This window comes from Rhinolophus sinicus, chromosome 17 (genome assembly GCF_057876585.1).
Source record: "Rhinolophus sinicus isolate RSI-liver-muscle chromosome 17, RSI-T2T, whole genome shotgun sequence".
NCBI classification, from domain to species: Eukaryota; Metazoa; Chordata; class Mammalia; order Chiroptera; family Rhinolophidae; genus Rhinolophus; species Rhinolophus sinicus.
In genome coordinates, this window is record NC_142517.1 from 15058566 (window position 1) to 15081628 (window position 23063).

At 41.6% G+C, this 23063-nt stretch overlaps 1 protein-coding gene across 2 annotated transcripts in view; it reads left to right on the forward strand.

The window, feature by feature from the left end:
• The first annotated feature begins 267 nt into the window (after positions 1-267).
• ADAMTS5 (ADAM metallopeptidase with thrombospondin type 1 motif 5) overlaps positions 268-23063 on the forward strand; it is a 47697-nt gene continuing 24901 nt past the window's right edge. The window contains exons 1-3 of one of the 2 annotated variants that reach the window (XM_074326371.2): positions 268-404; positions 737-2595; positions 14417-14549. In XM_074326371.2, coding sequence (XP_074182472.1) covers positions 1489-2595; positions 14417-14549 — 1240 coding nt within the window. In that variant the 5' untranslated portion in view covers positions 268-404; positions 737-1488. Of the gene's footprint in view, positions 2596-14416; positions 14550-23063 lie in introns of both variants that reach the window. The other variant, XM_019729873.3, reaches the window with a different exon arrangement.

A 23063-nucleotide genomic window follows, 5' to 3' on the forward strand; every position in this document is an offset into this window, starting at 1 on the left:
CACCCAGGGCGCCGCGACGCGCCAGGAAGCGGCTGAGCTTTCTGGCTGCCCGGCCCCTCTGCTGGTGGCTGGGAGAAGTTAGTCACCCGGAGCCCTACCCGGCGAACATCCATCCGAGCGCGCAAACCGAGAGGAATGGGGAGGGAGGAAACTCGGTACCGGGACGGCTGGGAGGAGGCGAGAGGGACGCGGGGCGAGGGGGCGCACGGGAAGCCGAAAGCATTTTGCTGGTGGATAGAGTGGCAAGGTCTGCGAGGCCGAAGCGCACACGCATGCAAAGGGGAAAAAATTGAGGCAGGAAGTTCCTACCTAGGGAAAGAAAAGCTGGAGACAAGGAGACAGGGAGAGACTTGAAATGTCTAAGTAACTTTAAAAACACACCAAACAGCCCTTCAGGAGATGAGGTAAGCCGAGGTTAGCCAACCCCGATTCGTTGGGAAATAGACGAACCCGGAGCCGCTGTGGCTTTAAATGAGGCCAAGGAAATCTTCTGTTTTTCTTACCCAAATACTTTTTCTTTTTTTTTTTTTTTCCTCTCGCCCTTGCTCCCTCCCTCGTCCCTCCTTCCACCTCGCCGGGTCCCTTCCTCCTTCCCGGTCTCCCTTTCCTCGATCACCCCCCGCGTCCGCCCTCCCCCATCTGATTAGGCGCGGACGGGGAAGGGTGGGAGTGGTGGGGGAAGCTCTCCCTTTAAGAGGCAGCTTGCAGTGACGAATTGTTGAAATTGCCATTGCAGGATGGCATGCCGCTATAAATTCATTGTTCCACCTCCTCGCATCTTCACAGCGCTCGCGCTGCTCTCCGCGCTCGCAGCGGCCGACTGGGGATGACCGCAGGCAGGAACGCACTGCATCCGAAGGGACACGGACGCGCCGCTTCACTGGCTCGCTGGAGGCCGACCCTTGCATTTTTGTTTTAATTTTTAGGGGTTTTTCCCCTCTCTTTCTTTCCTTTCGACTGGTTCCAGAAGAGTCAAGGAAACCCACAAAATAAGAAAGGAAGTGGGCTCCGGAGCTTGTAACCCCGGCTGCCAGCGGGTCCCGGGCAGCACGGGGGCGGGAGGCAGCGCGCACCAGTTGCCCGCCTGGTGCGCGGCACCTTCCTTACTTTTTTCGTGCAGCGATAGTGGCTGCATTAGGGGTGGATTTGGCTTTTCCCCCTTTTCTTGTACTTGCTGAATCTCCACAACCCGGCTTTTCTCTTTCAAAAATTTTTCCCCGTCTTTCCGGAGCACGAATCCAAACATTTTCCAAACCAACAAAGAAAAGTTCGCACGCTGGCACGGTGGCTCGGACGGGCTGGCACTGCTGCCGGGTCCCCCTCCCTCCGACACTTAACTCAACTTGCAAGCAAGTGTGTGTGTGTGTGTGTGTGTGTGTGTGTGTGTGTGTGTGTGTGCCCCTACCTCCCGCCCCGGTAACTTCCATAGCGAATAACGAATACCCATAAAGTCCCTGCCGCGCAGCCCCTCCCCGCGGGCAGCGCACTATGCTGCTCCGGTGGGCGTCCCTGTTGATGCTGTGCGCGCTCCGCCTGGCCCTGGTTGCCGCCGGCTCCGCCGCCGCACCTGCCCAGGATAAAGCCGGGCAGCCTCGGACTGCTGCAGGGGCCGCCAAGCCCCACCGGCCACAGGCGGAGGAGGCGCAGGAGCGGGCCGAGCCTCCGGGCCACCCGCACACCCTGGAGCCTCAGCGCAGGACCGGCGGGCTCGTGCAGAACATCGACCAGATCTACTCGGGCGGCGGCAAGGTGGGCTACCTAGTGTACGCCGGGGGCCGGAGATTCCTCCTTGACCTGGAGCGGGATGATTCGGTGGGCGCCGCTGGCTTTGTGCCCGCAGGAGGCGGGCGGAACGCAACCCGGCGCCACCGGGGCCACTGCTTCTACCGCGGCACGGTGGACGGCAGCCCCCGCTCCTTGGCTGTCTTTGACCTCTGCGGTGGTCTCGACGGCTTCTTCGCGGTTAAGCACGCGCGCTACACCCTGAAGCCACTACTGCTCGGGCCCTGGGCCGAGGCAGAGGCTGGGCGCGTGTACGGAGACGGGTCAGCTCGGATCCCGCACGCTTACACTCGCGAGGGCTTCAGCTTTGAGGCCCTGCCGCCGCGCACCAGCTGCGAGACCCCCGCATCTCCGCCAGGGCCGCGTGAGCGCCCCCCTCCGCATAGCAGCCCGGACCGACGCTGGACGCTCGCCCCGCAGTTCCTGGACCAGTCGGCTCCCTCGTACGATGGGGACCAGGGACCACAGACGTGGTGGCGGCGGCGGCGCCGCTCCATCTCCCGGGCCCGCCAGGTGGAGCTGCTCCTGGTAGCTGACGCGTCCATGGCTCAGATGTATGGCCGGGGCCTGCAGCATTACCTGCTGACACTGGCATCCATCGCCAACCGGCTGTACAGTCACGCCAGCATCGAGAACCACATCCGTCTGGCCGTAGTGAAGGTGGTGGTGCTGGGCGACAGGGACAAGAGCCTGGAAGTGAGCAAGAACGCGGCCACCACTCTCAAGAACTTTTGCAAGTGGCAGCATCAGCACAACCAGCTAGGAGATGACCATGACGAGCACTACGACGCGGCCATCCTGTTCACTCGAGAGGTAGGTCAAATTGGGTGGGGGGTCCAAGCACTGGTATACAGAGGTAGGGCAAAGCGACAGTCTTACTGACGGTCTTGTTTCTCTCACAAGTCACCTGCCACTATGCGTACGCCTCATTGCTTCTTGCAGGAAACCCAGCCAGCCTCCAACTCTGGTCCTGTGTTGAGGGTAGCACTAGCTGCAATCCCGCTTTAAAGAACCAGGCCCACTTAGATAATTCGTCAATCAGGCAGGATATCTCTAGACTGGGATCTGGTGTTGTGGATACATACACATGGTAAGAAGGGACTAGGACGCTTGGGGAAGTGTACATAGCTAAACCGGGGGAAAAAGGAAAGCAAGTTTGTCTTTGGAATCAGGGATCTTCTACTTTCCAGTGAACCCCAAAATAGAACTTTGTCTTTAATGGACAGGGCTTGATGGTCCCTCCATTGTAGTCACTTTTATCTATGACCTTCCTTTGTAAATGTCCATACCTTCTTACTTAAACCTCTTCTATATTAAGTTGAAGAAAGACTTCCTGAAGAAAGGACTCTCATTTTTTTTTTTCTTTTTTTTTTTTTCATTCTGCAGTTCTTACATGTCCATCTTGGTGGAATCTCCTTCCTGTGAAGGAAGGAATGTGGGAGGGGGAGAAGGACAGAGAAAGGCAATCTTGTGATGTTTCTTAGTAACTTCTTTGCCTAGTTGCCCAGGGCACCACAGGCACTGCCCGCTCCTCTGCAGCTGCCAGTGGAAGGTCACATCCAGCTTACATTTCTGGGTTTTGGATGAATGTTTCTGAAGCCCCAGTGTGGAAAGATCTGGGCAAAATGTCAAGACATGAGGAAGAATGTTTTCCCAGGATTTCCTCTTTTAAAGAAGATGGTTACAGGAAGGGAAAGAAACTGATCTTTATAGAACCAGAAGTTCTGGGAGGAATAGAGTATCTGTTTGCACAGTCATTAGACCACCATCTAAGTGTGACATTCAGACACAAAGTCTGGGCTGGTTTTGAGCCTGGATTACTCAGAGCTCTGCCCCTCAGTATTCACAACTCTACTCTGATTGGCAGTTTTTAGTCCTGCCTCTCAGATGCCTGGTAAGCATCAACGTTTAAAGCTCATTCTTTAAGTTTTTGAGATCCATCCAGGACAGATGAAGGATTAGAAACTTTGAAATATTCAAAATCATGGTATGAAATGGAGTAACCTGAGCAAGGACAGGAAATTCAATGATCGCTTGCAGGAGGTTTCAGAATCACACAGCTCCACTACCTAATTCTCCTGTTTTTACTAAGGCACCCTGGGATGAAGGGAAAGTGTTGATAAATTTGGGGTGGAGAAACACGTGTGGTTCATGGGGTGGACATAAATGCAAACCACATGCAAACAAAGATGCAGAGGGCAGCAGTTTAGGGAGAACCGGGCAGGACACGAGGCTATGTACCATGGTAAAATCTTCTCCCTCATTAAGAGATCTCTTGGAAGCCATCCTTTAATTTCTCTGCACAACATAAATCTATGAAACAGAAGAACATTCAATTTGCAGGTTTCAAGATGAAGTGAAATTCTCCTGTAAAACTATTCTTATTTGGTTTCCAAGGTTGTTGTTTTTTTTTTTGTTTTTTGTTTTTTTTTTTTGGGGGGGGTGGGGGGTGCAATTTTCCATGTCTGGATTTCTTGCTTTGCTACATCACAAGAGTCTGCCAAGAAGGAGGCTTCACAGAGTTTATGGAAGGAAGTTCTCCAACGACAGAGGAAAAAATACTTTTGTAGGCATACTGCTCCAAAGAGTACATTCTAATAGTGCACTTCCATTTTTGAATACAAATGCACATTCCATAATTTTCAAGATAAATAAAAACTAATAGAAGACTCCGTTGCTTCTTACCTTCTGCCCCACAATTTTCCTAATTGCTTCCCAGAAAAAAAGGAAAACTCGTCAGTGATTCTAAATGATCTGCCTGTTGCTTTTTCTAGACTTGTTCTTTGTTTGAATGGGTAACAATTCCTATTTTCCAAGCTCTGAACCATATCAGTGTATTTTAAATAGATAAAAGCAAGGGAGAAATAAATTAACAATCTATCTTAATTTTAGTAAGTATTATAATAACATCCATTTTTCAAACTAGTGTGCGCATGGAAAGTATTTTACATGGTTCCTCCCTGGTCTCCTCGCCAAGCAGAAGCACACTTTTTGTAAAGCAATTCTCATTTGGTTTGTGGCTGGCCCTCTGGTATGTACCTCAGACTTGATGAGAACCAAATATTTGAAAAGCATGTGCATGATGAATATATGCACCTAATTTAAAAGAGTGCTATTAATTAAAGGGCTGAGCAAAATATTAAAAGACTTTATGCTGTGTTCATTTGAGACTACTTCAACATGTAAAGTTAATCTCCACCTAATTCTTCAGAATGTGGAAAACAAGAGGGCTAGAAGAGAAATGATCTGAGCTCTTCTGTCCCATGGAAATTGGATATCGTAAGCCCTAAAGAGAAACTTTCATGGCTGTTTTTTTCAATGGGAAATACCCAAAGTTGGCACCAGGATCCTACTTTTACAACTCTGTTTTGATGTAAGAAATACGTTGCTTAGCAGCCAGACGCTAAGCCATGAAATCCATGTTTTGATGGGCTCTGAGAACTGTTCAAATTGTGTGTCCAGATGTTTTCTCCTACAATGCTTGTTTTTCAGGCATGAAGCAAATGTGTGAGGATATGTTTTCCACTCCTGTTTACTAGTTGAGGCCACCTTGAACGTTGTGTCTGGGAGTCAGCAGAATAATACTAGTAATTCATTTATCAAACTAACACACTTCACTGTCAGGACTGTACCTCAGCACTCAGTACTGTTCTAATTAGAGAAACTTTAGCACCAGTCGGTTTTCTGGCACAAGAGCCATTTTTATTCTGGAATGGCACTTAATGCTGGAATTCACACCACTTTTGCCATCAAACAGTAGAAATCCAATCTCCCCAGGATTTAATTTTGCTTTCCAGAATTCTTTCCTTGTTCCTGGCATGCTCTTTTATTTTAAAGTAGTTTCTTTAAAGACAAACTCTTACACCCATTTTGGAAACCATGTGCTCTTTTAGAAACAAAAGCCCCACCAGCTTGATAACAAAATTGTCAATGATTAACATCCCCTCACCTCTACACAACACCAAAAGCTTCACTCCTTCATGGATGAAAGCTTTGGATTGAAATTGAACCAGCTACGAGACTGTGCAATAGAAAAGGCTCATTCAGTTACATTAATTATCAGTGAGCCAGTTAATAGGCGAGCATCTCTCAGCTAACACCTCTCGTTAAGTTCTGCCTTACCATGCCATTTTGGGGACTCCACGGATACCATTTCTCCTTTAGAAGCTGGCTCTTTGTTAGGTTCCAACAATACGGAGCCCTACAGGGAGATCAGAAGCTTGGAAGAGGGAGAAGGATGTGCTTTTTCTTTTTTGCTTGCTGACTGGATTGACAAATCCGATTGCTTATTTGAGTTCAAACCCCATTTAAAGTCAAGAGTGGAACTTTAGCAACGATTCATATCCTGTAGGTCAACTGCAATCAATAAAAGGTGAAATAACTCAGAAATGGGACGACTGGAAGCAGATTAATCAGTTCTAGTTGACATTGAAAACAATGATTGGTGAATTGAAAGCTGCTGAGAGTAGATCCTCAAGGCTTTTATTACGAGAAAGAAAATCTGTACCTATGTTAACTAGACTTACTGTAGTAATCATTTCAGGATGTATACATATATCGAATCATTATGTTGTACACCTGAAACTCACATAATGCTGTAAGTCAATTAATTATACCTCAATTTTAAAAATAAATAAACTGTGAGGAATATTCTGAAAAATCTAAAGTCCATTGGATACAATATAGCACAATACTCAGAACCTGTTTCATTATTGTCTTTCTCACATTCAGCACATGCCTTCTATGTGTGTGGCACTCATTGAGGTGTCTAAGAATACTTGGCCCCTGCCCACCAAGACTTACCACCAGGGGAGAGGAAGCTCATACATGTGTAAGTCATGCTAATGTTAGGGAAACTCTGATAAATGATGTAACTGAGCTATAAACAAAGTGCCAAAGGACAGGGGAGGGAACAGTCAATTCTGCCTATGGATCTTTATACAGGCTTCACTGCAAATGTCGAATTGAATTGGCCCTTATAGGATGGGTAGATTTTATCTGGAATCAGCCAGCGTTATTATTGAGCATTTTTAATGTACTGTCTGTCATCATAAACCATTTTACAGTGAATCTTTTCAACAGTCTGCAGCTATATTATGTTTGTCATAATTTGACAGGTAAGGACATTCATTCAAATAGAAATAATCTCAGAGTAACAGCTGACAAATGGCAGAGAGAAAGTGGTCTGGTCTAAGCCTAGTGCTCTCTAAAATTATAATTAATTTACTCATTCAATATGTTTCTAATAGGCAGAAAGGGATTCAAGGGTTTAAAAAGTGGCCCCTTTTCTAAGAATCTGTTCCAAGAAACAGGCAAGGAAATGGGTAATTGCTGTACAGCATGATGACTTTTATGATGGATGTGGTCATTAGTTATCATTCAAGTACATAAGAAGGTTGTCTAACCCATTTAAGTTCATTTTGGAAGAAAGAGTAGGAGTTAGCCAGACCCATAAGGAGAAGACAGGTTTTGCAGAGCCAGCAAACTATCATGTGCAATGGTCCAGAGGCAGCATGCTGATTCTGTGAAATGGAGGGGGGTAGATGAGATAGGACAGACAATATCAGGATGCAAGAATGATAGATTAGTCTAGAGAAGATAACAACCAAATTAGAAAAGAAATGTTACGTCATGTGTATTCATCTGCTTGGTCTGCTGAAACAAAATACCATAGACTGGTTGGCTTAAACGAGAGAAATATATTTGCTCACAGTTCTGGAGGCTGGAAAGTCCATGATCAAGATTCCAGCCTATTCACTTTCTGGTGAGAACTCTCTTCCTGGCTTGTAGACTGCCACCTTCTCGCTGTGTGCTCACATGGCCTTTTCTCAGTGGACTTGGGGATGAAAGGATGGTTGGAGAGAGAGATTGAGAGAACGAGAGAGGAAGAGTGAGAAAGAGCTCTGGTGTCTCTTCCTTTAGGACACTAACCTTATAGATCAGGGCCCCACCCTTATGATATCATATAGCCTTGCTTCTTAATTACCTCCTTTCTTAATGGAGATAGGGGCCCTATCTCCATAGACAGTCACTTTGGGGATTAAGGCTTCAACATATAAATTTCGTGGAGAACCCAAGTCAGTCCATAGCGCCATACTAAAAAGTTTAAATTATAAAATAAATTCAGTGGGAATCTATGGAAAGAAAACAGCAGTGGCCAGAGGTGTGTTCTGGAATGAGCCTTCTGGCCTAAGTAGTTGTCCTGGATCCAGGGGGAGCCTTTGCCGACTATTTCAGTAATCTTCAAGAGGAGACTTGAAATGGTCTCAAGGAAAGCACTAGCATTAGAAATTGAGAAGCAGGGACTGAGTCAAGAAATGTTAAAATGAGATCGAGGTGAGTTAATCAATCCTTTCCAGCAGAAGGAATATTTGGGCTAAGGTTAGGGCCAGAAATGTTGATGAGCTGTACAGGAAATAATGGAAGGATGGGCCATGATAGTTCAGTAGAGGCCAACAAGAAGCTTGCGTTGCATTGTGCAAGGTTCAATGCCAGGCTAAGGTTAGTGTGTCTTTTAAATTTTAAAGGAATTGAGGGATCTTATAAGATCCGGGCCCTAAGAAGGTAACCAATTGCAGCATATAATTAGGGAAGTTACAGGACACAAAGGGACCAGTTAGAAGCCTCAGGTGACATTCCAGTTAGGAAGAAATAATAGAATGAATAAGAAATACAGGAAAGCTCCCTGAGACATTTGGTAGATGGAGTCAATGACTTACAGTGGCTGATTAGATGCGGTACGTGAAAGAGGCAAGTTAATGATGTCACCAGGTTTCCTATCCTGCACTTCCATTTTCTTGTTTTCTGGAACATCTTTCTTAGTGCATTTTGTATATTTGGTATGCCTCTAAATTATTGAGTTATCCCAAACACACCATAGAGATAAACACTATGCTGTATTATTAATATTTGTTGCAAAAAAGGAATTTGCTTAACCTGGCACAGTTTATGGATGTAAAAGATAAGAATAATGTCGAGAATAACAGAGGTGATGATTTAACAGTACCATGGTGAAGTAAGTTCAGGAACTGGAGTTTTTAGATATAGGTTTGAATTTCAGGGCCCCAGTCTCAAACCTGTGACTTTGGACACTTACTGCCCCTGAGCTTTAATTTCTCCATCTATAAATTGGAGTGTTTTCTTTTAATAGTTGGAAAGCTATTGGGATCACCTGATCCAAACTCCTGATGTTAATGATGAGGGAACTTTGTCTCAAAGCATATCATTTATTTACATAATGATTTTTACGAATGGCATTAGAATTAAAGAGCAATCGACCTTCCATTTGTTATCGCTAATCAGCTTCCATTCCCATTCTCCAAAATGCCTCTTCCAAGCATCTACTCTCCTAAATCCCCAACTTGCTCCCCCTCTTTTTCCCCTTCTTCCCTCACATTCAGAGAAAAATTCCTGTCTTGGAACTCTGAGCCCCGAGTATCTTTCCAGCTCCCCCTGATTGCCCTGCACCTAACAAATCCTGTATACTGCCACAACAAACTGCTTGTCATTCCCCAAACACACCCCCTTATGTATTCACCAGCCTTTCCTTGTTAGAATACCCTTTTTCTAAGACTGTCAGACTTCTATTCATCCATCAAGATCCAATTACCTCCTTCCAGCCACCTTTGTTGATTTCCCCAAGGAGAGCTTATCGATTCCTCTTCTGCATTCCCTCCACAATCTGTTCATGACAGCACATTGCAATCTGCTCCACTTATAGCATATGTTTTGCTCAGTAGAGCCTGATGTTTCTTAAGGGTCGGGATTGGATCTTATTTTATTTATTTACCACTGTGACAGTACTTAGCACAGTGTGTGGCAGATTGTGGGCACACAATAATTGTTTTAGGAATAAATGCACTTGGAGCTCTCGGCCCCTAATCCAGCTGGCCTCTGTATGCTTGGTATTATTTAGTTGTATCCAGAAGCATGGGTAGAGATTGTATTAAATAGGTTATTGTAATCGCCGGCCTAACAGATCCAATTAATATAGTCTCTACTGAGATCCAAATCAAGACCTTTATTACTGGGGTTGCTGTATAGGTAGCCAGAAAGCCAAATGACACCTCAATAATCAGGACCACAGGACAAATATGAATTATAGTGTGTAAATGTATGTTTGTACAATACTTATAACTAAAATATGTTCCACGCCAGATTAATTCTTCTGTCACTAATCACTCTTCATAGGAATTGGGTGGACAGATAGGTAGACATTCAAGGCTAGTTAAACCCTCTTCTGTGCTCTTCCCTTGAGCTTCATGCTTGCCCTTACCAGGGGGTAATACCTATAGAAACAGAAGTTGCTGTTATTTAACTCCAGATTCTCCTATATGAGGTATCCTTCCTTAATCTTGACTACTGTTACTACAGTTGTCACAATACCTGCTCTTATCAGCATGTGTTTCCTTTTAGCCCCACAGCACATATATGCTGCATCAGAGATCCATCTCCCAGGCAAGGCTAGAAATCCTTCAACTCCTGTCAGTCAGTCCTCTTTGCACGTTCACATCTGCTTGGCCCATTTTCCCCACCCAGAACTGACCTCTAGGATTCCCCAAGTTAGACTCTTTTCTTGGCATCTGCTTCTCAAGGTAGCACACTTCGCTGGCTCCCTGGCCCCAACTCCAACTGCAAGAATAGGTCGAGAATACAATTAGTCTTTCCAAATTCCATGATAAATCACAGGTATTGCCACATTCATATTCCTTTAAATGGCCAAACCTGGTGAATGGTCACCATGTCACTGACTTCCCTGTCAAATCTTCATTGTTCTTGATAACCATCTCGGCTCTACTTTTAAGTTAGATACAATGTCCCAGTCATATCTCCTGGCCACCACCACACACAAGACCACTGGTTAAATCTCTGCATGTTCTTGCAACTCTCACATTTTACTAAATCTTCCATTGCATTACTGTCTACGCCACAGTGGTAAGACATTGATCCTGCATGAAAAGAACCATCTTTAACATAACAAAGATGTAACTTATATTGCAGATTTACAGTTACCAAGCATAAAAACTCTTGTCAGCACTTTTAATTTATTTACCTCTTATGTGAATACTGTATGTGATTCACATTTCTTTAGTATCCCCTGCCTCCAGATCCAGATGGATGATGATAGATGATAAACAGACAGATAGATAGATAGATAGATAGATAGATAGATACATACATACATACATACATACATACATACATAGATACATAGATACATAGATACATAGATACATAGATGATACATAGATACATAGATACATAGATAGATGCTATTGCCCCAATAGTATTCTTAATCCTACTCTAAATAATAATAATAATAATAATAATTCCTGTAAACTTCAAATAAGGCTTACACGTGTAAATGTTATAAATCACCAGCAAAAAATAGACATGAGTATCATGTGCCATATTCTTAATTTGTTACACAAGTTGAGTTTGATACACCAGAATGAACATTGGATTGCAAAGAAATACAGGCATTTATTGTTAATCCTGGGGATGAAACTATAACTGGGCCGCAATGTTTGAAATTGTGTGAATTCAATAGAAAGGTTGCCAATTTATATAATTATAGTTACAGAAATATACAGTGTGGCTGTGTACTCAAGGGGTTTAATCAGTGTGTTAAGAAACATAATGCCTTGTTCATAATTTTGTCACATGCGCACATTCCCATGGCAAAGGGCCAAATGCATTTAATGCAGCTCAAGGATGACAAGGAGGATTGATGGCCTCTAATGAGCAATTGATTACCAGTAAATATAGCCATGGTAAAAATCCAGTTTAAACTTCATTCAGAACAGGAGGGCCATTTCCATTCACTGTGGTTCTTTATCCAAGTTTATTAATAAAGTAAGGAGTAAGAAAGGGAAACAATTCCTGGATTTTATTACTCAGAGATAACAAACCCCAAATTGTGAAGATGAACATAAATCTTGGTTTAAAAAATATGTGTGTGCAGAAATAACTTAGAGTGTCTAGCAATTCACTTAAATCATGACCTGGGTCTTTGGTCTTAAAGCTACTAAAATGATTGGGGGAAAATGGATTAAAAAATGTATTGTACTATATTATTATCTCAAAGACTGATTATTATGCAGAAGTGTGTTCCAATTTCAATTTTAAAAACTACTAATTTGTTCTCAACAGCTGTAATTTGAGATCCCACGGGATGACATATAAGGATACACAGGAAACTTTGGTAGGCTATTGTTGGTTTGGTGACTTGATTCACCAAGATTCCTTGGCTGAGATTTCCACTGTCTGAAGCTATAATAATATGGCAGCCAGAGTGTAATTCATCACAGCTGGGGTCTCATAATACATAGAACACAATAAGGAGCTGAAAATGTACTTAAAAGATCATAGGGTATGTCTTTTAAATATTTTTCCCCTTGGTTTAATTTTTATGCAGCAAAATAAGGAAGAGTTAGAAAAGTATCTTGAAAATGAGTAGGTGCAATTGGTTATGCAGTAATAATATCTTATGCTGGTTTCCTGAAGTCTGTTGAGGTCTTGCTAGTATACAGAATATGAAAGGTGTGTGAGGTCTACCCTGTGTCTGACTATATGTCACAGTTCACCTCTACTAAGCAGATGTTTGTTAAGTTCCTATCATAAGCCAGACATTGTGTAGTTGGGGATACAAAGATGACAGCTTCAATAGACACAACACATATTATTTCAATTAGTAAATCATCATCTTTTATAGTAATTATTATTTTTTTTAAATCTTTTCATTCTACAGTTATTCACTTATGGCTTACTAGAATACTATGGCATCTTGCTTTTTTGGATATAAATGTACACATTGTCAATTTTCATTGAAAACAGTTGTCAAACACAAGAAATTCTAATGTCCATTAATACTCAAATAGCATTTAGGGGAAAGTTTATCATTATAAACCTTGTGGGGACAGAGTCCCAGAGAGCAGTTTCCAGGCTCTCGGCCTCCCGTGGAAAGGTGCTGGCTCAGGTAGTAGATGGGCATCAGCTGTAACTAGTTGGTCATCAGCTGTAACCGGTTAGCCATTAGCCACTAATGTAACTGCCGTGGCTACACTAGTGGGTTGCTTGGTGGGCAGAGAAGCGGATGGCAGATTGCGGCCAGTAAGTGGGGTTAGCAAGAGCAGATGGCGAATTACGGATCATGTGGATCCTACTTCCTATGTCTCGCCCCACCACCAGTGAGATTGGGGTGCAGGAAGACCCCTCATTGGGGTACTGGCGGATGTTTGCATTTGTGTCTCGACCAGCCGCCATCGAGAATATAGTGGTATGACTCCCCTATCTATGGCTCCGTTGTTACTTTCTGGCATCACCATATCCTGCGTTCTTGTGTGGGGAGTGGGACCAGTGTCCCAGCATTACAAACCTACCATATCAAAAATTGTGGCTTATATCTTCTCTTTATGCTTCACAATTTTAAATTGTTTTGTTGGTATCTCTTTCATGTAAACCTATAATTTTTAACCATTAGTGGGGCATGATCATGTTCCTCTTTTAGCATCCCTTAAAATAAAACTTCTCACCAGAAAAATACATACACTCAATTATATAAGCACAATATTGTGGGGGCAGAGCCCCAGAAAGTAGTTTCCAGGCTCTCAGCCTCACATAGACAGGTGCTGGCTCAGGTAGCAAATGGCCATCAACTGTGATTGGATGGCCATCAGCTGTGGCTAGTTGGCCGTCAGCTGTAACCAGTGAGCCATTGGCCACTAATATAACTGCTGTGGCTATGCTAGGAGAGAGAGGGGAGAAGAATGGGGGCTAGCAAGAAGATGGCGGCTGGGCTGGCAAGCGGCGATGGCGGTTTGCGGACAGTGTGGATCCAGCCTCCAGTGAGAGTATAGTGCCGCCAGAGAGAATATAGTGGTATGACTCCCCTACTTATGGCTTCGTGGGTGTTCCTTTTTGGCCTCACCATATCCTACGTTTTTATGTGGGAAGCGGGAGCAGAGACCCCGCAGGCCTCCCCGCCTGACAAATATATTACGTGTATTTTCTAAGGATTGATCAGGTTGAGAAATACCACATTAAATCCTATCAATAGGAGTGCATAAATTTAGGAAGACATAACCTATGAAATTACAACTCAATTTGACAATTAAGGAATGATCTTTTGAGGAATAACCCTGGGATTAAATTTTAGTTTCCTATCCAAATTACTGATAAATTCATTTTCTGCCACAAATATGTAGTTTCGGTTTGCCCCTGTGATGGAAAATAGATTATTAGTCTGGCCTTCTGATAAAGTTAGCATGAATTTAGGTCAGAATGTTAAGACTTTCCTAAGCCTGACCATATGTGAAAGTGATGCTGACATATGTGCCTGCATATATGGGATACAGCTTTGTTAAGGCTCTGAGGCTATTGTAGTGAACAAGCTACAATCCTATGACATCTTTTTAAATGTGGTTGAGTCCCAACATCCTTCTGTGCTTCTGGGATGCAGAGAAGCTTAGAAAAGTTGATGCCATTAGTTTGTCTTTGGAACATTTCCAGAGCTGAACAGGTGATACCATAAACATACCCCCGTGTTGCCTTTTGCAGTGAGCAAGTGGCTCTACAAGGTGGCTCCTTCTGGTTTTAAATTGATTTTAATGATTTCTTTCTTTCTCCCGGGAAGGATTTATGTGGGCATCATTCATGTGACACCCTGGGAATGGCAGACGTTGGGACCATATGTTCTCCGGAGCGCAGCTGTGCTGTGATTGAAGACGATGGCCTCCACGCAGCTTTCACTGTGGCTCACGAAATTGGTACGCAGTTCCTTTTCTCTTCCCTCGCCAAATCAAACACTTGTAACAGCTGCAACAGGAACCAAAGCATTTGGCAATTAATTCCAGATTCCTCCTGGTTCAGCTACACCGTTGGGGAGTGAATATGTTTATATTAGGTTGGTGCAAAAGTAATTGCAGTTTTTGCCATTATTTTTAACGTTGTAAACTGCAATTACTTTTGCACCAACCTAATATTTGCCCTTTTAAGCTTAACTAATTAAAGGAGAGGGAAGGGAAAGTCAGGCGTCTAGTAGATGTTTCCTTTATGACAGTGTCCTTTAAAAGCCTGCAAAAAATTCGCTCCTGCGGCTGTCTTTTAAGCATCCTTAAATGACTCTTAGAGGAAAATTCTCACAGTTGACTCTGGAATGCAGAGACGTTCCTCTTAGAAGTTACCCAAGGCTCTATTGACTCATCCAGGGCTAAACACAGGAATTTATCATGTTGTATTTCATGCGAGTGATACACTGCCGGCTCCTGTCATCAGTAATCAATAGCTTATGGTCAACATGCCTGTCTAGTTTTTAATAGCAAAGCAAATGAAACCAGGGCTACCAGTCAACAGGGTTTGTTTTAAAATGTTACTTAACTGATTTGTTTGTCATAAGAAACCCATCTAAATCCTAACACTAGAAGTTTAGGACTGAGTTAATTGTTGAAAAATATCTCAGCAATTAGGAATACATGTTTCCTAATCAGTGACCTAGGTAGACCACTAGGTAGATGAAAAGTTAGTTTAGTACTTAGGATTAGATGTTAGAATTAGATGTGTCTGGGCTCAATTCTTGGTGAAATACTTTCTACCTGTGTCTCATTGGTCTTATTGCTTAAACTCTCTAAGCTTCAGTTTTCATATATGAAATATAGGAATAACAATGTCTATTTCGTGGAGTTATTTTTAGAACCAAATTGAGGAGATTATAGATACCATCTGTTGCATTCACCTAGACATCTGTTTTGCTTTTTAATTAAATAGTTCATTTACGTTTTATATGTATGTATTACCTATTAGCATCATCTTTAGGGGGCAAAGTGTGGTTTGATAATTATTGTGTTTTGATCATTATTTGCTATATTTTATTAATAGATTTCATTTTTTAAGCTAAAACCGTAATTTTTAAATAGACATTAAAACTTTTTTTTCACATTCCTAAGTAGGCAGAGCAGATTTCACAAGGTGCCAATTTCTACCTGCTATGTTTTCTTTGTGGAGTTCAAATAACTTCAAATCAAAGGTGTAATTGCATAAATTGGTATATTACAGCAGTAAAATAGAAATCAGTAGTTACATCGTAGTTAAATTTTAATTCTTAGGTATTAATCATGAATTTAATTTTCTTAACTGATGTCTTTCTTACCATCTAAGCAGAAAAACACAAAGTATTTATGTTATATAAATAATTATTCAACAGCATCTGATAAAAATTCAATTTAACACCTTATTAATTGAGCATTATTTGCTTAAGGAGCCACAGATCGGAGATGAAGTCCCAGCTGTGTCTCCGTATTCTGTGTTTTACATCAGACAAATGATTTAGATGCCCTAAGAATCCTTTTCTTCCCTGTAAGGTGGACTAATAATGAGGCATGGCTCTCTGATGTGCTACTGTAGAAAAGTTGAAAGTGTTTGAAAGACCCATATGTCATTTCATCTTCAGGGATGTGGTTATGTCTTCATTTGTCTCTCATTCACTCCTGTTAAAGTAACCAATTGAAACTACAGCCTAATATAGATCCTTAATCAATATTTATTACCTATCTATGTATATTCATGAATGACTAAGCTGGAGAAATGTGAGAACTGCCCAAGGCAACCTTCCGATTCTGCAGCTGAAACTAAGAGAGATTAGTCCAAATACTGAAAAGGATTATAATTAAACAAAGAAGATTTTAAAAGTACACCAGTAATCAATCACGACTATTCAGAGAGAAGTCCTAAAAGATTCTAAATCCCTGAGAAGGCGGCGGCTGGTTCATCTCAGACTAGGTAGAGAACTGGTGAGAAATGAGGAACAGCTGAATTGTGGCATCACCCATCCATAATGTTATGAGTCCTAAATCCTGATCTTCAAATGAAGAGTTTACAAATTCCTTGGAAGAAGGGCTATGTCTTCCTTCAATCCTGCACTGGTCCATTTTCACACATCGATAGCCTGTGGGAGGCTGCCATGTACAGAGAACCACTGTGGCAGTAAACGCAGCTATTTAGGGGCTACGTTGACTCCCAACTGGACTGGAATGAAGAACCTTTCAGCATCACCTTCCCAGCCCTCCTGAATCCCTAAACCAAGGGTTGGATTACACAGGCAGATGCAGCAGTCAGAGAGGCAAGAAGACAGATGCTGATGACAAATGTTTTATTAAAACTAGATATGCACGCACCATAAGAACTTGAGAACTTGTCTTAATAGTGCGGGAAAACTGGACATAGTTTTACAAGACAACAGTGTAGGAGAAATATGGGTTTCTATGTGAAAAATCAAACCTGAATCTTCGTTATATGACTACAACCTTGAGTCCCCTTTAATTTCTTGATTGAGTCATATCTATTTCCTTCTTTAGAAGCCTCTACAATTCATTCTCCATTCAAAGTCTGCCTGTTTAATTTTCCTTTTTGCATTACATATGGCTTAATGCGAGAAATTTGAGGTCTGTGGATAGAGGAAGATGGATTTAATTCCCCTCTCGTAAATGGATCTGGCTTTCATTCACTTTATTTTCTAATTGCTTTATTATTCTTTAATTTTCTTTTTGCCTAAAAATTGTGAACACGTGTTATAAAGTATGAGCCTTACAAAGTTTAGAGAAGATAACCTCACAAAATATTTCCGAATCATCTGTGTATGATTAGACTCTGGCCTCTGCAGCCATTGTATTCTTGGTAATGCCTCTTGCAGAGCTGTTTCCAGTGCTTTATTTTTAGATTGTTGCGTGAAGCTATACAGCAAGCTAACCATGCCCCAGATTCTGATTCTGCTCCATTCTTCTCATGCAGTTTCCTCCCCTCCCCTTTATTAGATGCTTCCTACTTTCCAGATTTGGAGGTGATATATCCAGGCCATGTATGGTGATGAACATGATGCCGTGAAACCTTGGGTTTGCAGAAGGGTTTTGAATTTGTTTGAGCCCTTTCCAAAATGTACAATTTGCTTCAGGCACACAGACCATACATATGTTTCTGTGCTCAAAACCTAAGTTGTGGAGAAAATTTCCAGGCTGTTTCCATAATTTTACTACTTCATTTCTTCTATAAACTGTAAAGAATATATTTGGTCAAGAATCACACTTCCATTAAGCAACTTAAAGTATCTGTTGGGATGCCCCTGTGTGTCCTCTTTTTATACATAGTGAAAACACAGTCCTTGTATTTGAATCAAAATCTCCTTTGTTCTTCTACCTCCTCTATCTCATAAATGTCCTGTATTGAGAATTAACAAATAAGATAAAGTCCCATCTGGCACCTTTTCCATCCACGGTGTTCAAGTCAGAATGAAGTGGGTTAAGGGAACCATTCAAATTGTGACTCTTGTCCGGTACCGCATATAAAATGGAACATTTCTCTTTCCTTGCTACTTTGTTCTAAAAAAGAGCTAGATTTTGGAGATACATAGGCAACTGATGCCAACACGGGCTTCTGGAAAACAGATTTTGATACATATAGCCACTCCATAGGCAGTAATCGTTTGTTGTCCTCCTTTCTATGTAATGTGCACATAAACATTGACTAAATTGTTAGGACGTTTATGAAAGTTGCTTTAAAGGATCAAGAACAAGGGCGCCATCCCTGTGCCTTGACTGGAGGCTAGAATGGGGTTACTGCCACTTTATAATAAAAATGTGAACGGTAGAAAGTTTCAAGTGAATGTAAGTTGACATTTTGAGTTTACGTTTTTAACTTGTCAAACTTTGATTATTGGCTTAAAATAATAAAGATTTCACCTGCTGCACACATGGCTCTTCAAAATAATAATTTTATTGATGTTGGGCCAGCTTCTAACATGCTAGGGGGAACAATCTGATTTTATTTAGACTAATGAAATCCATGATTTGCAAACTTGCCGAAGCTTTGCAGTATGGTAGTTAATTATAAAACGTGCTAAGTGAATTTCTTCACCATGAAAGATTCCAAAATGCTTCCTAAGCTAAAGTCAGGGAACTGAAAAAGTCAAAGCCAAATATTCAGCTGGAGACTTAGGAAGTGGTTGAGACACTACGGCTGACCGCCTGTGTTTTGCTGTGGTTAGAGCAGGTTCTCTGGTTGTGCTGATGTATGTGTGACCATGTTCCCATGGATGATTAGATTAAACAAGGCCGTGTTTTGAAAAGCTGCAGAGGCCCTGGAAACACCATAGACCAAAGCCAAGTGCACAGAATCAGATGTCAGGACTGGCTGTGAGATGTGAAGTGAAAGGAAACTAGGATTAAATTTGGGATTGACTTCCACACCCATAGCTTTAATCAACATAAACTGAGCATTTTTTCTATATAGTTTGGAGCAATGCCACACTATGTCTTTGTTGGTCCCCAGATGAAAGGTGGGGATAGGCCTTGGCTAGATGTATAGCAGAATTGAGAGCTTGAGTGTTAAGTGCCAGGTGTTTGTTTGATTGTTTGTAATCAAATCCCAATGCATATTTCTTTAGGGGAGGCCTATAGCTCGTCTGTCACATGCATGGCAACCCAACCAGTTGAAGGTGTCATAAAAAGCAACTATATCACACACTTTAATGCATGATTGTGTTTCTTCTTATGATTAGAAGAGTCCCCCTTTTCTCCCAAATCAAGAGTGTCTAGGAATATTGAAATGTTTCAAAACTACTAAAGATAGGAATACCCATAAGTAAAAGTACAACAAACCTGGGATATCAGTGAGAGCAACAAAGTTAGCTAACAATCACTGGGCATTGGCTATTTGTCAAGCTTATATTCTAAGCTTGCCTCTTTTATGCCATTTAATCCTCACAAAATGTCATGAGATAAGTACTTTTAATGCATCATCCAAGAAAGGAGGAAATTGACACACAGAAATTTCTAAACATGTCAAAGTTCAACTAGTATACTGCTGGGCTAAAATTCGAACCCAATTCATTTGGCTCCAGAGCCCAAGATTCTGATGCTATCCTCTAATGGCTGGTTAGTATTCCTTTTTTTTTTTTTTTTCAACCACAGCTGACATTCAACATTATTTTACACTAGTTTTAGGTGCACAGTACAGTGGTCTCACATCTATACAACCCACAAAGCAGTGTCCCCTACAAGTCCAGCACCCCCATTAACCATGCTCTCCCATGCTGCCCTCCATATCCCCATGGTTACTTTACGACCACCAAGTTGTACTTCCCAATCCCTTCACCCCCTTCACCCAGCCCCCCAGTCCCCCTCTCATCTGGCAACCACCAGTGTTCCATTTTGAAGGCCATATCTTGAATTTGATTCAAAAGGATAGTGACACAGCTAGTTATAAGGTGAAAAAAATTTCTTCCGTCCAAATCCCATAATTGATACAACATTTACCATTTATCTTCGATGTTTTGAAATGGAAGTTTAAGAGTTCTATCACTTTTACATAAGAATTTGTCTTTGAATAGCCAGGAATGGTCCAGTTATTGGAGCTTCTGGTTTCTTTCTTCAAGGATTCTAGATTCTGATCCCATGTGAGCTATTGACTCACTTTTCAAACCCTGACATCTTCAATGTGAGCTACTGACTTACTTTTTCACCCCCTGGCAAGACTTTCTTGCACCTCAATAATCCCAGCTGGAAAATTAGGTAACATAAAAACATGACCTCATTAAGAAACAGATGCTTCATCTGAGCCATGCTTTCTTAAGTAAACACATTACAGAGCTTCTTGTGACATTTTTTTTTCAGGATGTGGTGTTGTGTCCCCTTGTCCATTGGTCAGTATGGGGTCAGGAGACAAGAGCTTGAAATTCTGTTTAATTTGCAGACCAAAGTTTAGAAAAACAACCAATTTCCTTCCCGAGGTTAATGTTGTAAGTCAGCCCTGGTTGTACAGTAATACCTGAGTTGAATAAGAAGCTGAACCAACATTTTCCTTTAAAGTAATATGTCTTCACCCGGGTGTACATTATCTCAGATTTTCAAATACCAGCTGCACTTGTGAATTTAGGGAGGCAAGATGATTTTAAATCTATACTGTGAATATTAAAGGTGAGACTTATTTAATAAAATGACACCCATTTGCCAATTTAAAAAGAGGATTATTATACTAGAAAAATTATCAGATCATTTCTAATCTAAAAATATAACTTGGACTCTTACCCTATAGACTTTACTGTGATGTAATTTATCATGAAATTCATTTCCTCAGCCTAATTGAAATAAACTCCTTCCTCATGTTGCTTTGTGTGATGGGCACTCATTAGCATGACTGTTGCATTTATCATATGAATTACCATCTATTAAGAAGAAATCAGTAATTTCTACAAAAGCACTTACAAGTTACACCTTGATTTTTGCTAGTGATTTTAAAATAGCAAGATACAGTTCTGAGGTCCACATTACCTGGGAAAAAACTGGACTAGACAGTTATGTTTTCTAACTTTCACTGACTTCTTTGTTTTTCTCTTATTTAGTATATAGAAGTGCATTAACAAGCACACCCACTAACAAGTGTATTTGGTCCTTAATTGACAGGGAATTTTAGTTGAGAAGTTTCCAGTTACATCAATCAAGAACGAAAGATTCACTAAGCAAACGAGTAATGAATGTAAATAAGATTGCTTAACTTAGTTAAAGCAAACAAACTGCTCTTCAGTCTTTCGCATGTCTTCTGATTATAAGTGGTTGCAAATACAAATACTAATTCTTCCTTAAATCAAGACTTGGGGACCTCTACTTGAAACCCTGACAGTGAATTGTCACCCTGAATCTACCTCTGCCTTGGGTCTCTCACTAGGAGTTCTCATTTTCTGTTTTATTGGAGCTTCGTTGAGCTTCCTCAGAGCTCCTCTTTTACTCTTCAAAATTGCTTTGAAACTTCTTCACTTTTTAGTTTTCCCCCTATACTTTGATTGGAGAAAGAAATATCTCTGTCTTTCCGAGGTTAAGAATTGCCTTTTGATGGGTTTCTGGCTTCCATCCCCTTGCCTCCTTCAAGACCTCACCCCTCAAATAACATCGCTCTGCATTGCTCTAAAAACTCATCATAATATACATTTTTGATGAAAACAGCAATGAATTTCTCCAACATTTCTTTATAGTCTTCATTTGTTATTTTGCTCTCTGGGGCACATGTGTAAATCTCAGTTGTGCTAATCCTGTTAAGGGCAGTTTGTGGAATAAATGCTTAATGTCCAATCCACACCTGTAATTTTAAGGCTCTCTGTGGGTGATTCATGACAAACTTTCACTGGAAAAGGTGGATGTCCTAGGTGATTGGTGACACAATGATAAATTCTGATTCCCCTTCACAACATGAAATATATTGTTGTCAGCTGGGACGTTACATTTTAAATTTCCTAGATTCTGGATTTGTCTCTGTTGATCAGCTCTTAATGTTCTAGTGTGTTGTCTTTACTAGGAGTGTCCCTTTAAAATAGCTTATGCTTTTATATGTACCTTGTCATTTCAGGGCTCAAAGATAATGGCAAATTTCAGATGATGTTAGATGCCTTAGCATAATGATTGGGGAATCACATTTGCAAATACCACTTCTTTTTCTGCTCACTGCCTTTACTATGTGTGTCACGTCTTTCCTGAAGAGCATCCAAGCATCCCTCACATTGATCTCCCATTTCAATTCCTGTCTGGCTCCTTCAAGGAAGTCACATGGGTCTCTTTCAGTGCCCTGGTTCCAGCTTCTGTGGAAGTGCCTGCCTGTTTCGTTGGGTGCCTAAATGTTTTTCACATTGCCCGCGACTCTCATTGCTCTTGAGAGAGCATACCTGTTCCAGCCAGCTGACAGACTTCTTTCATGGAGGACAGAACATTCACCTGCCCACTGAAGGGTTCGTCTCTCTCAGCAGGCCCTCCAGAAGTCCACTCCTGACTGACTCTTGGCGATCTTACAGAATTCACATCCCCCTTTAGCTCTTGCTGAAGTGGAAGCAAAAGTCGTTCATGCTCAGAATGGTAATCTTTTCTGATGGCCACATAAGAATGCCTTACATGTATCTTCAGCAGAAATTAAGTTACACTGATAAATCAGTAAGTTTAGGGAGCGTAAAATTCACACTATTATGTCAAAGAGCATGCCAAAAAATTCATAGAATTATACCAAACTATTTTTAGGTAAACTGCTTTGCTTATATAATTGAAATCTTGAAAACTATATGCCATACCATGGTGTATGAAAGAAAAAGTGAGGTACTCTCTTGGGCCCCTCCAAGTAAATTTGGTGTTTGCCGCATGACCTGAATTTCAAATCAGATATCTAAAATCTACCCTCCAAATGAAGTGACAATTCCTTAATGCAATAATAAAAATGCATATGAAAAGCACTATTTATATAGATTTGGAGGAAAAAGA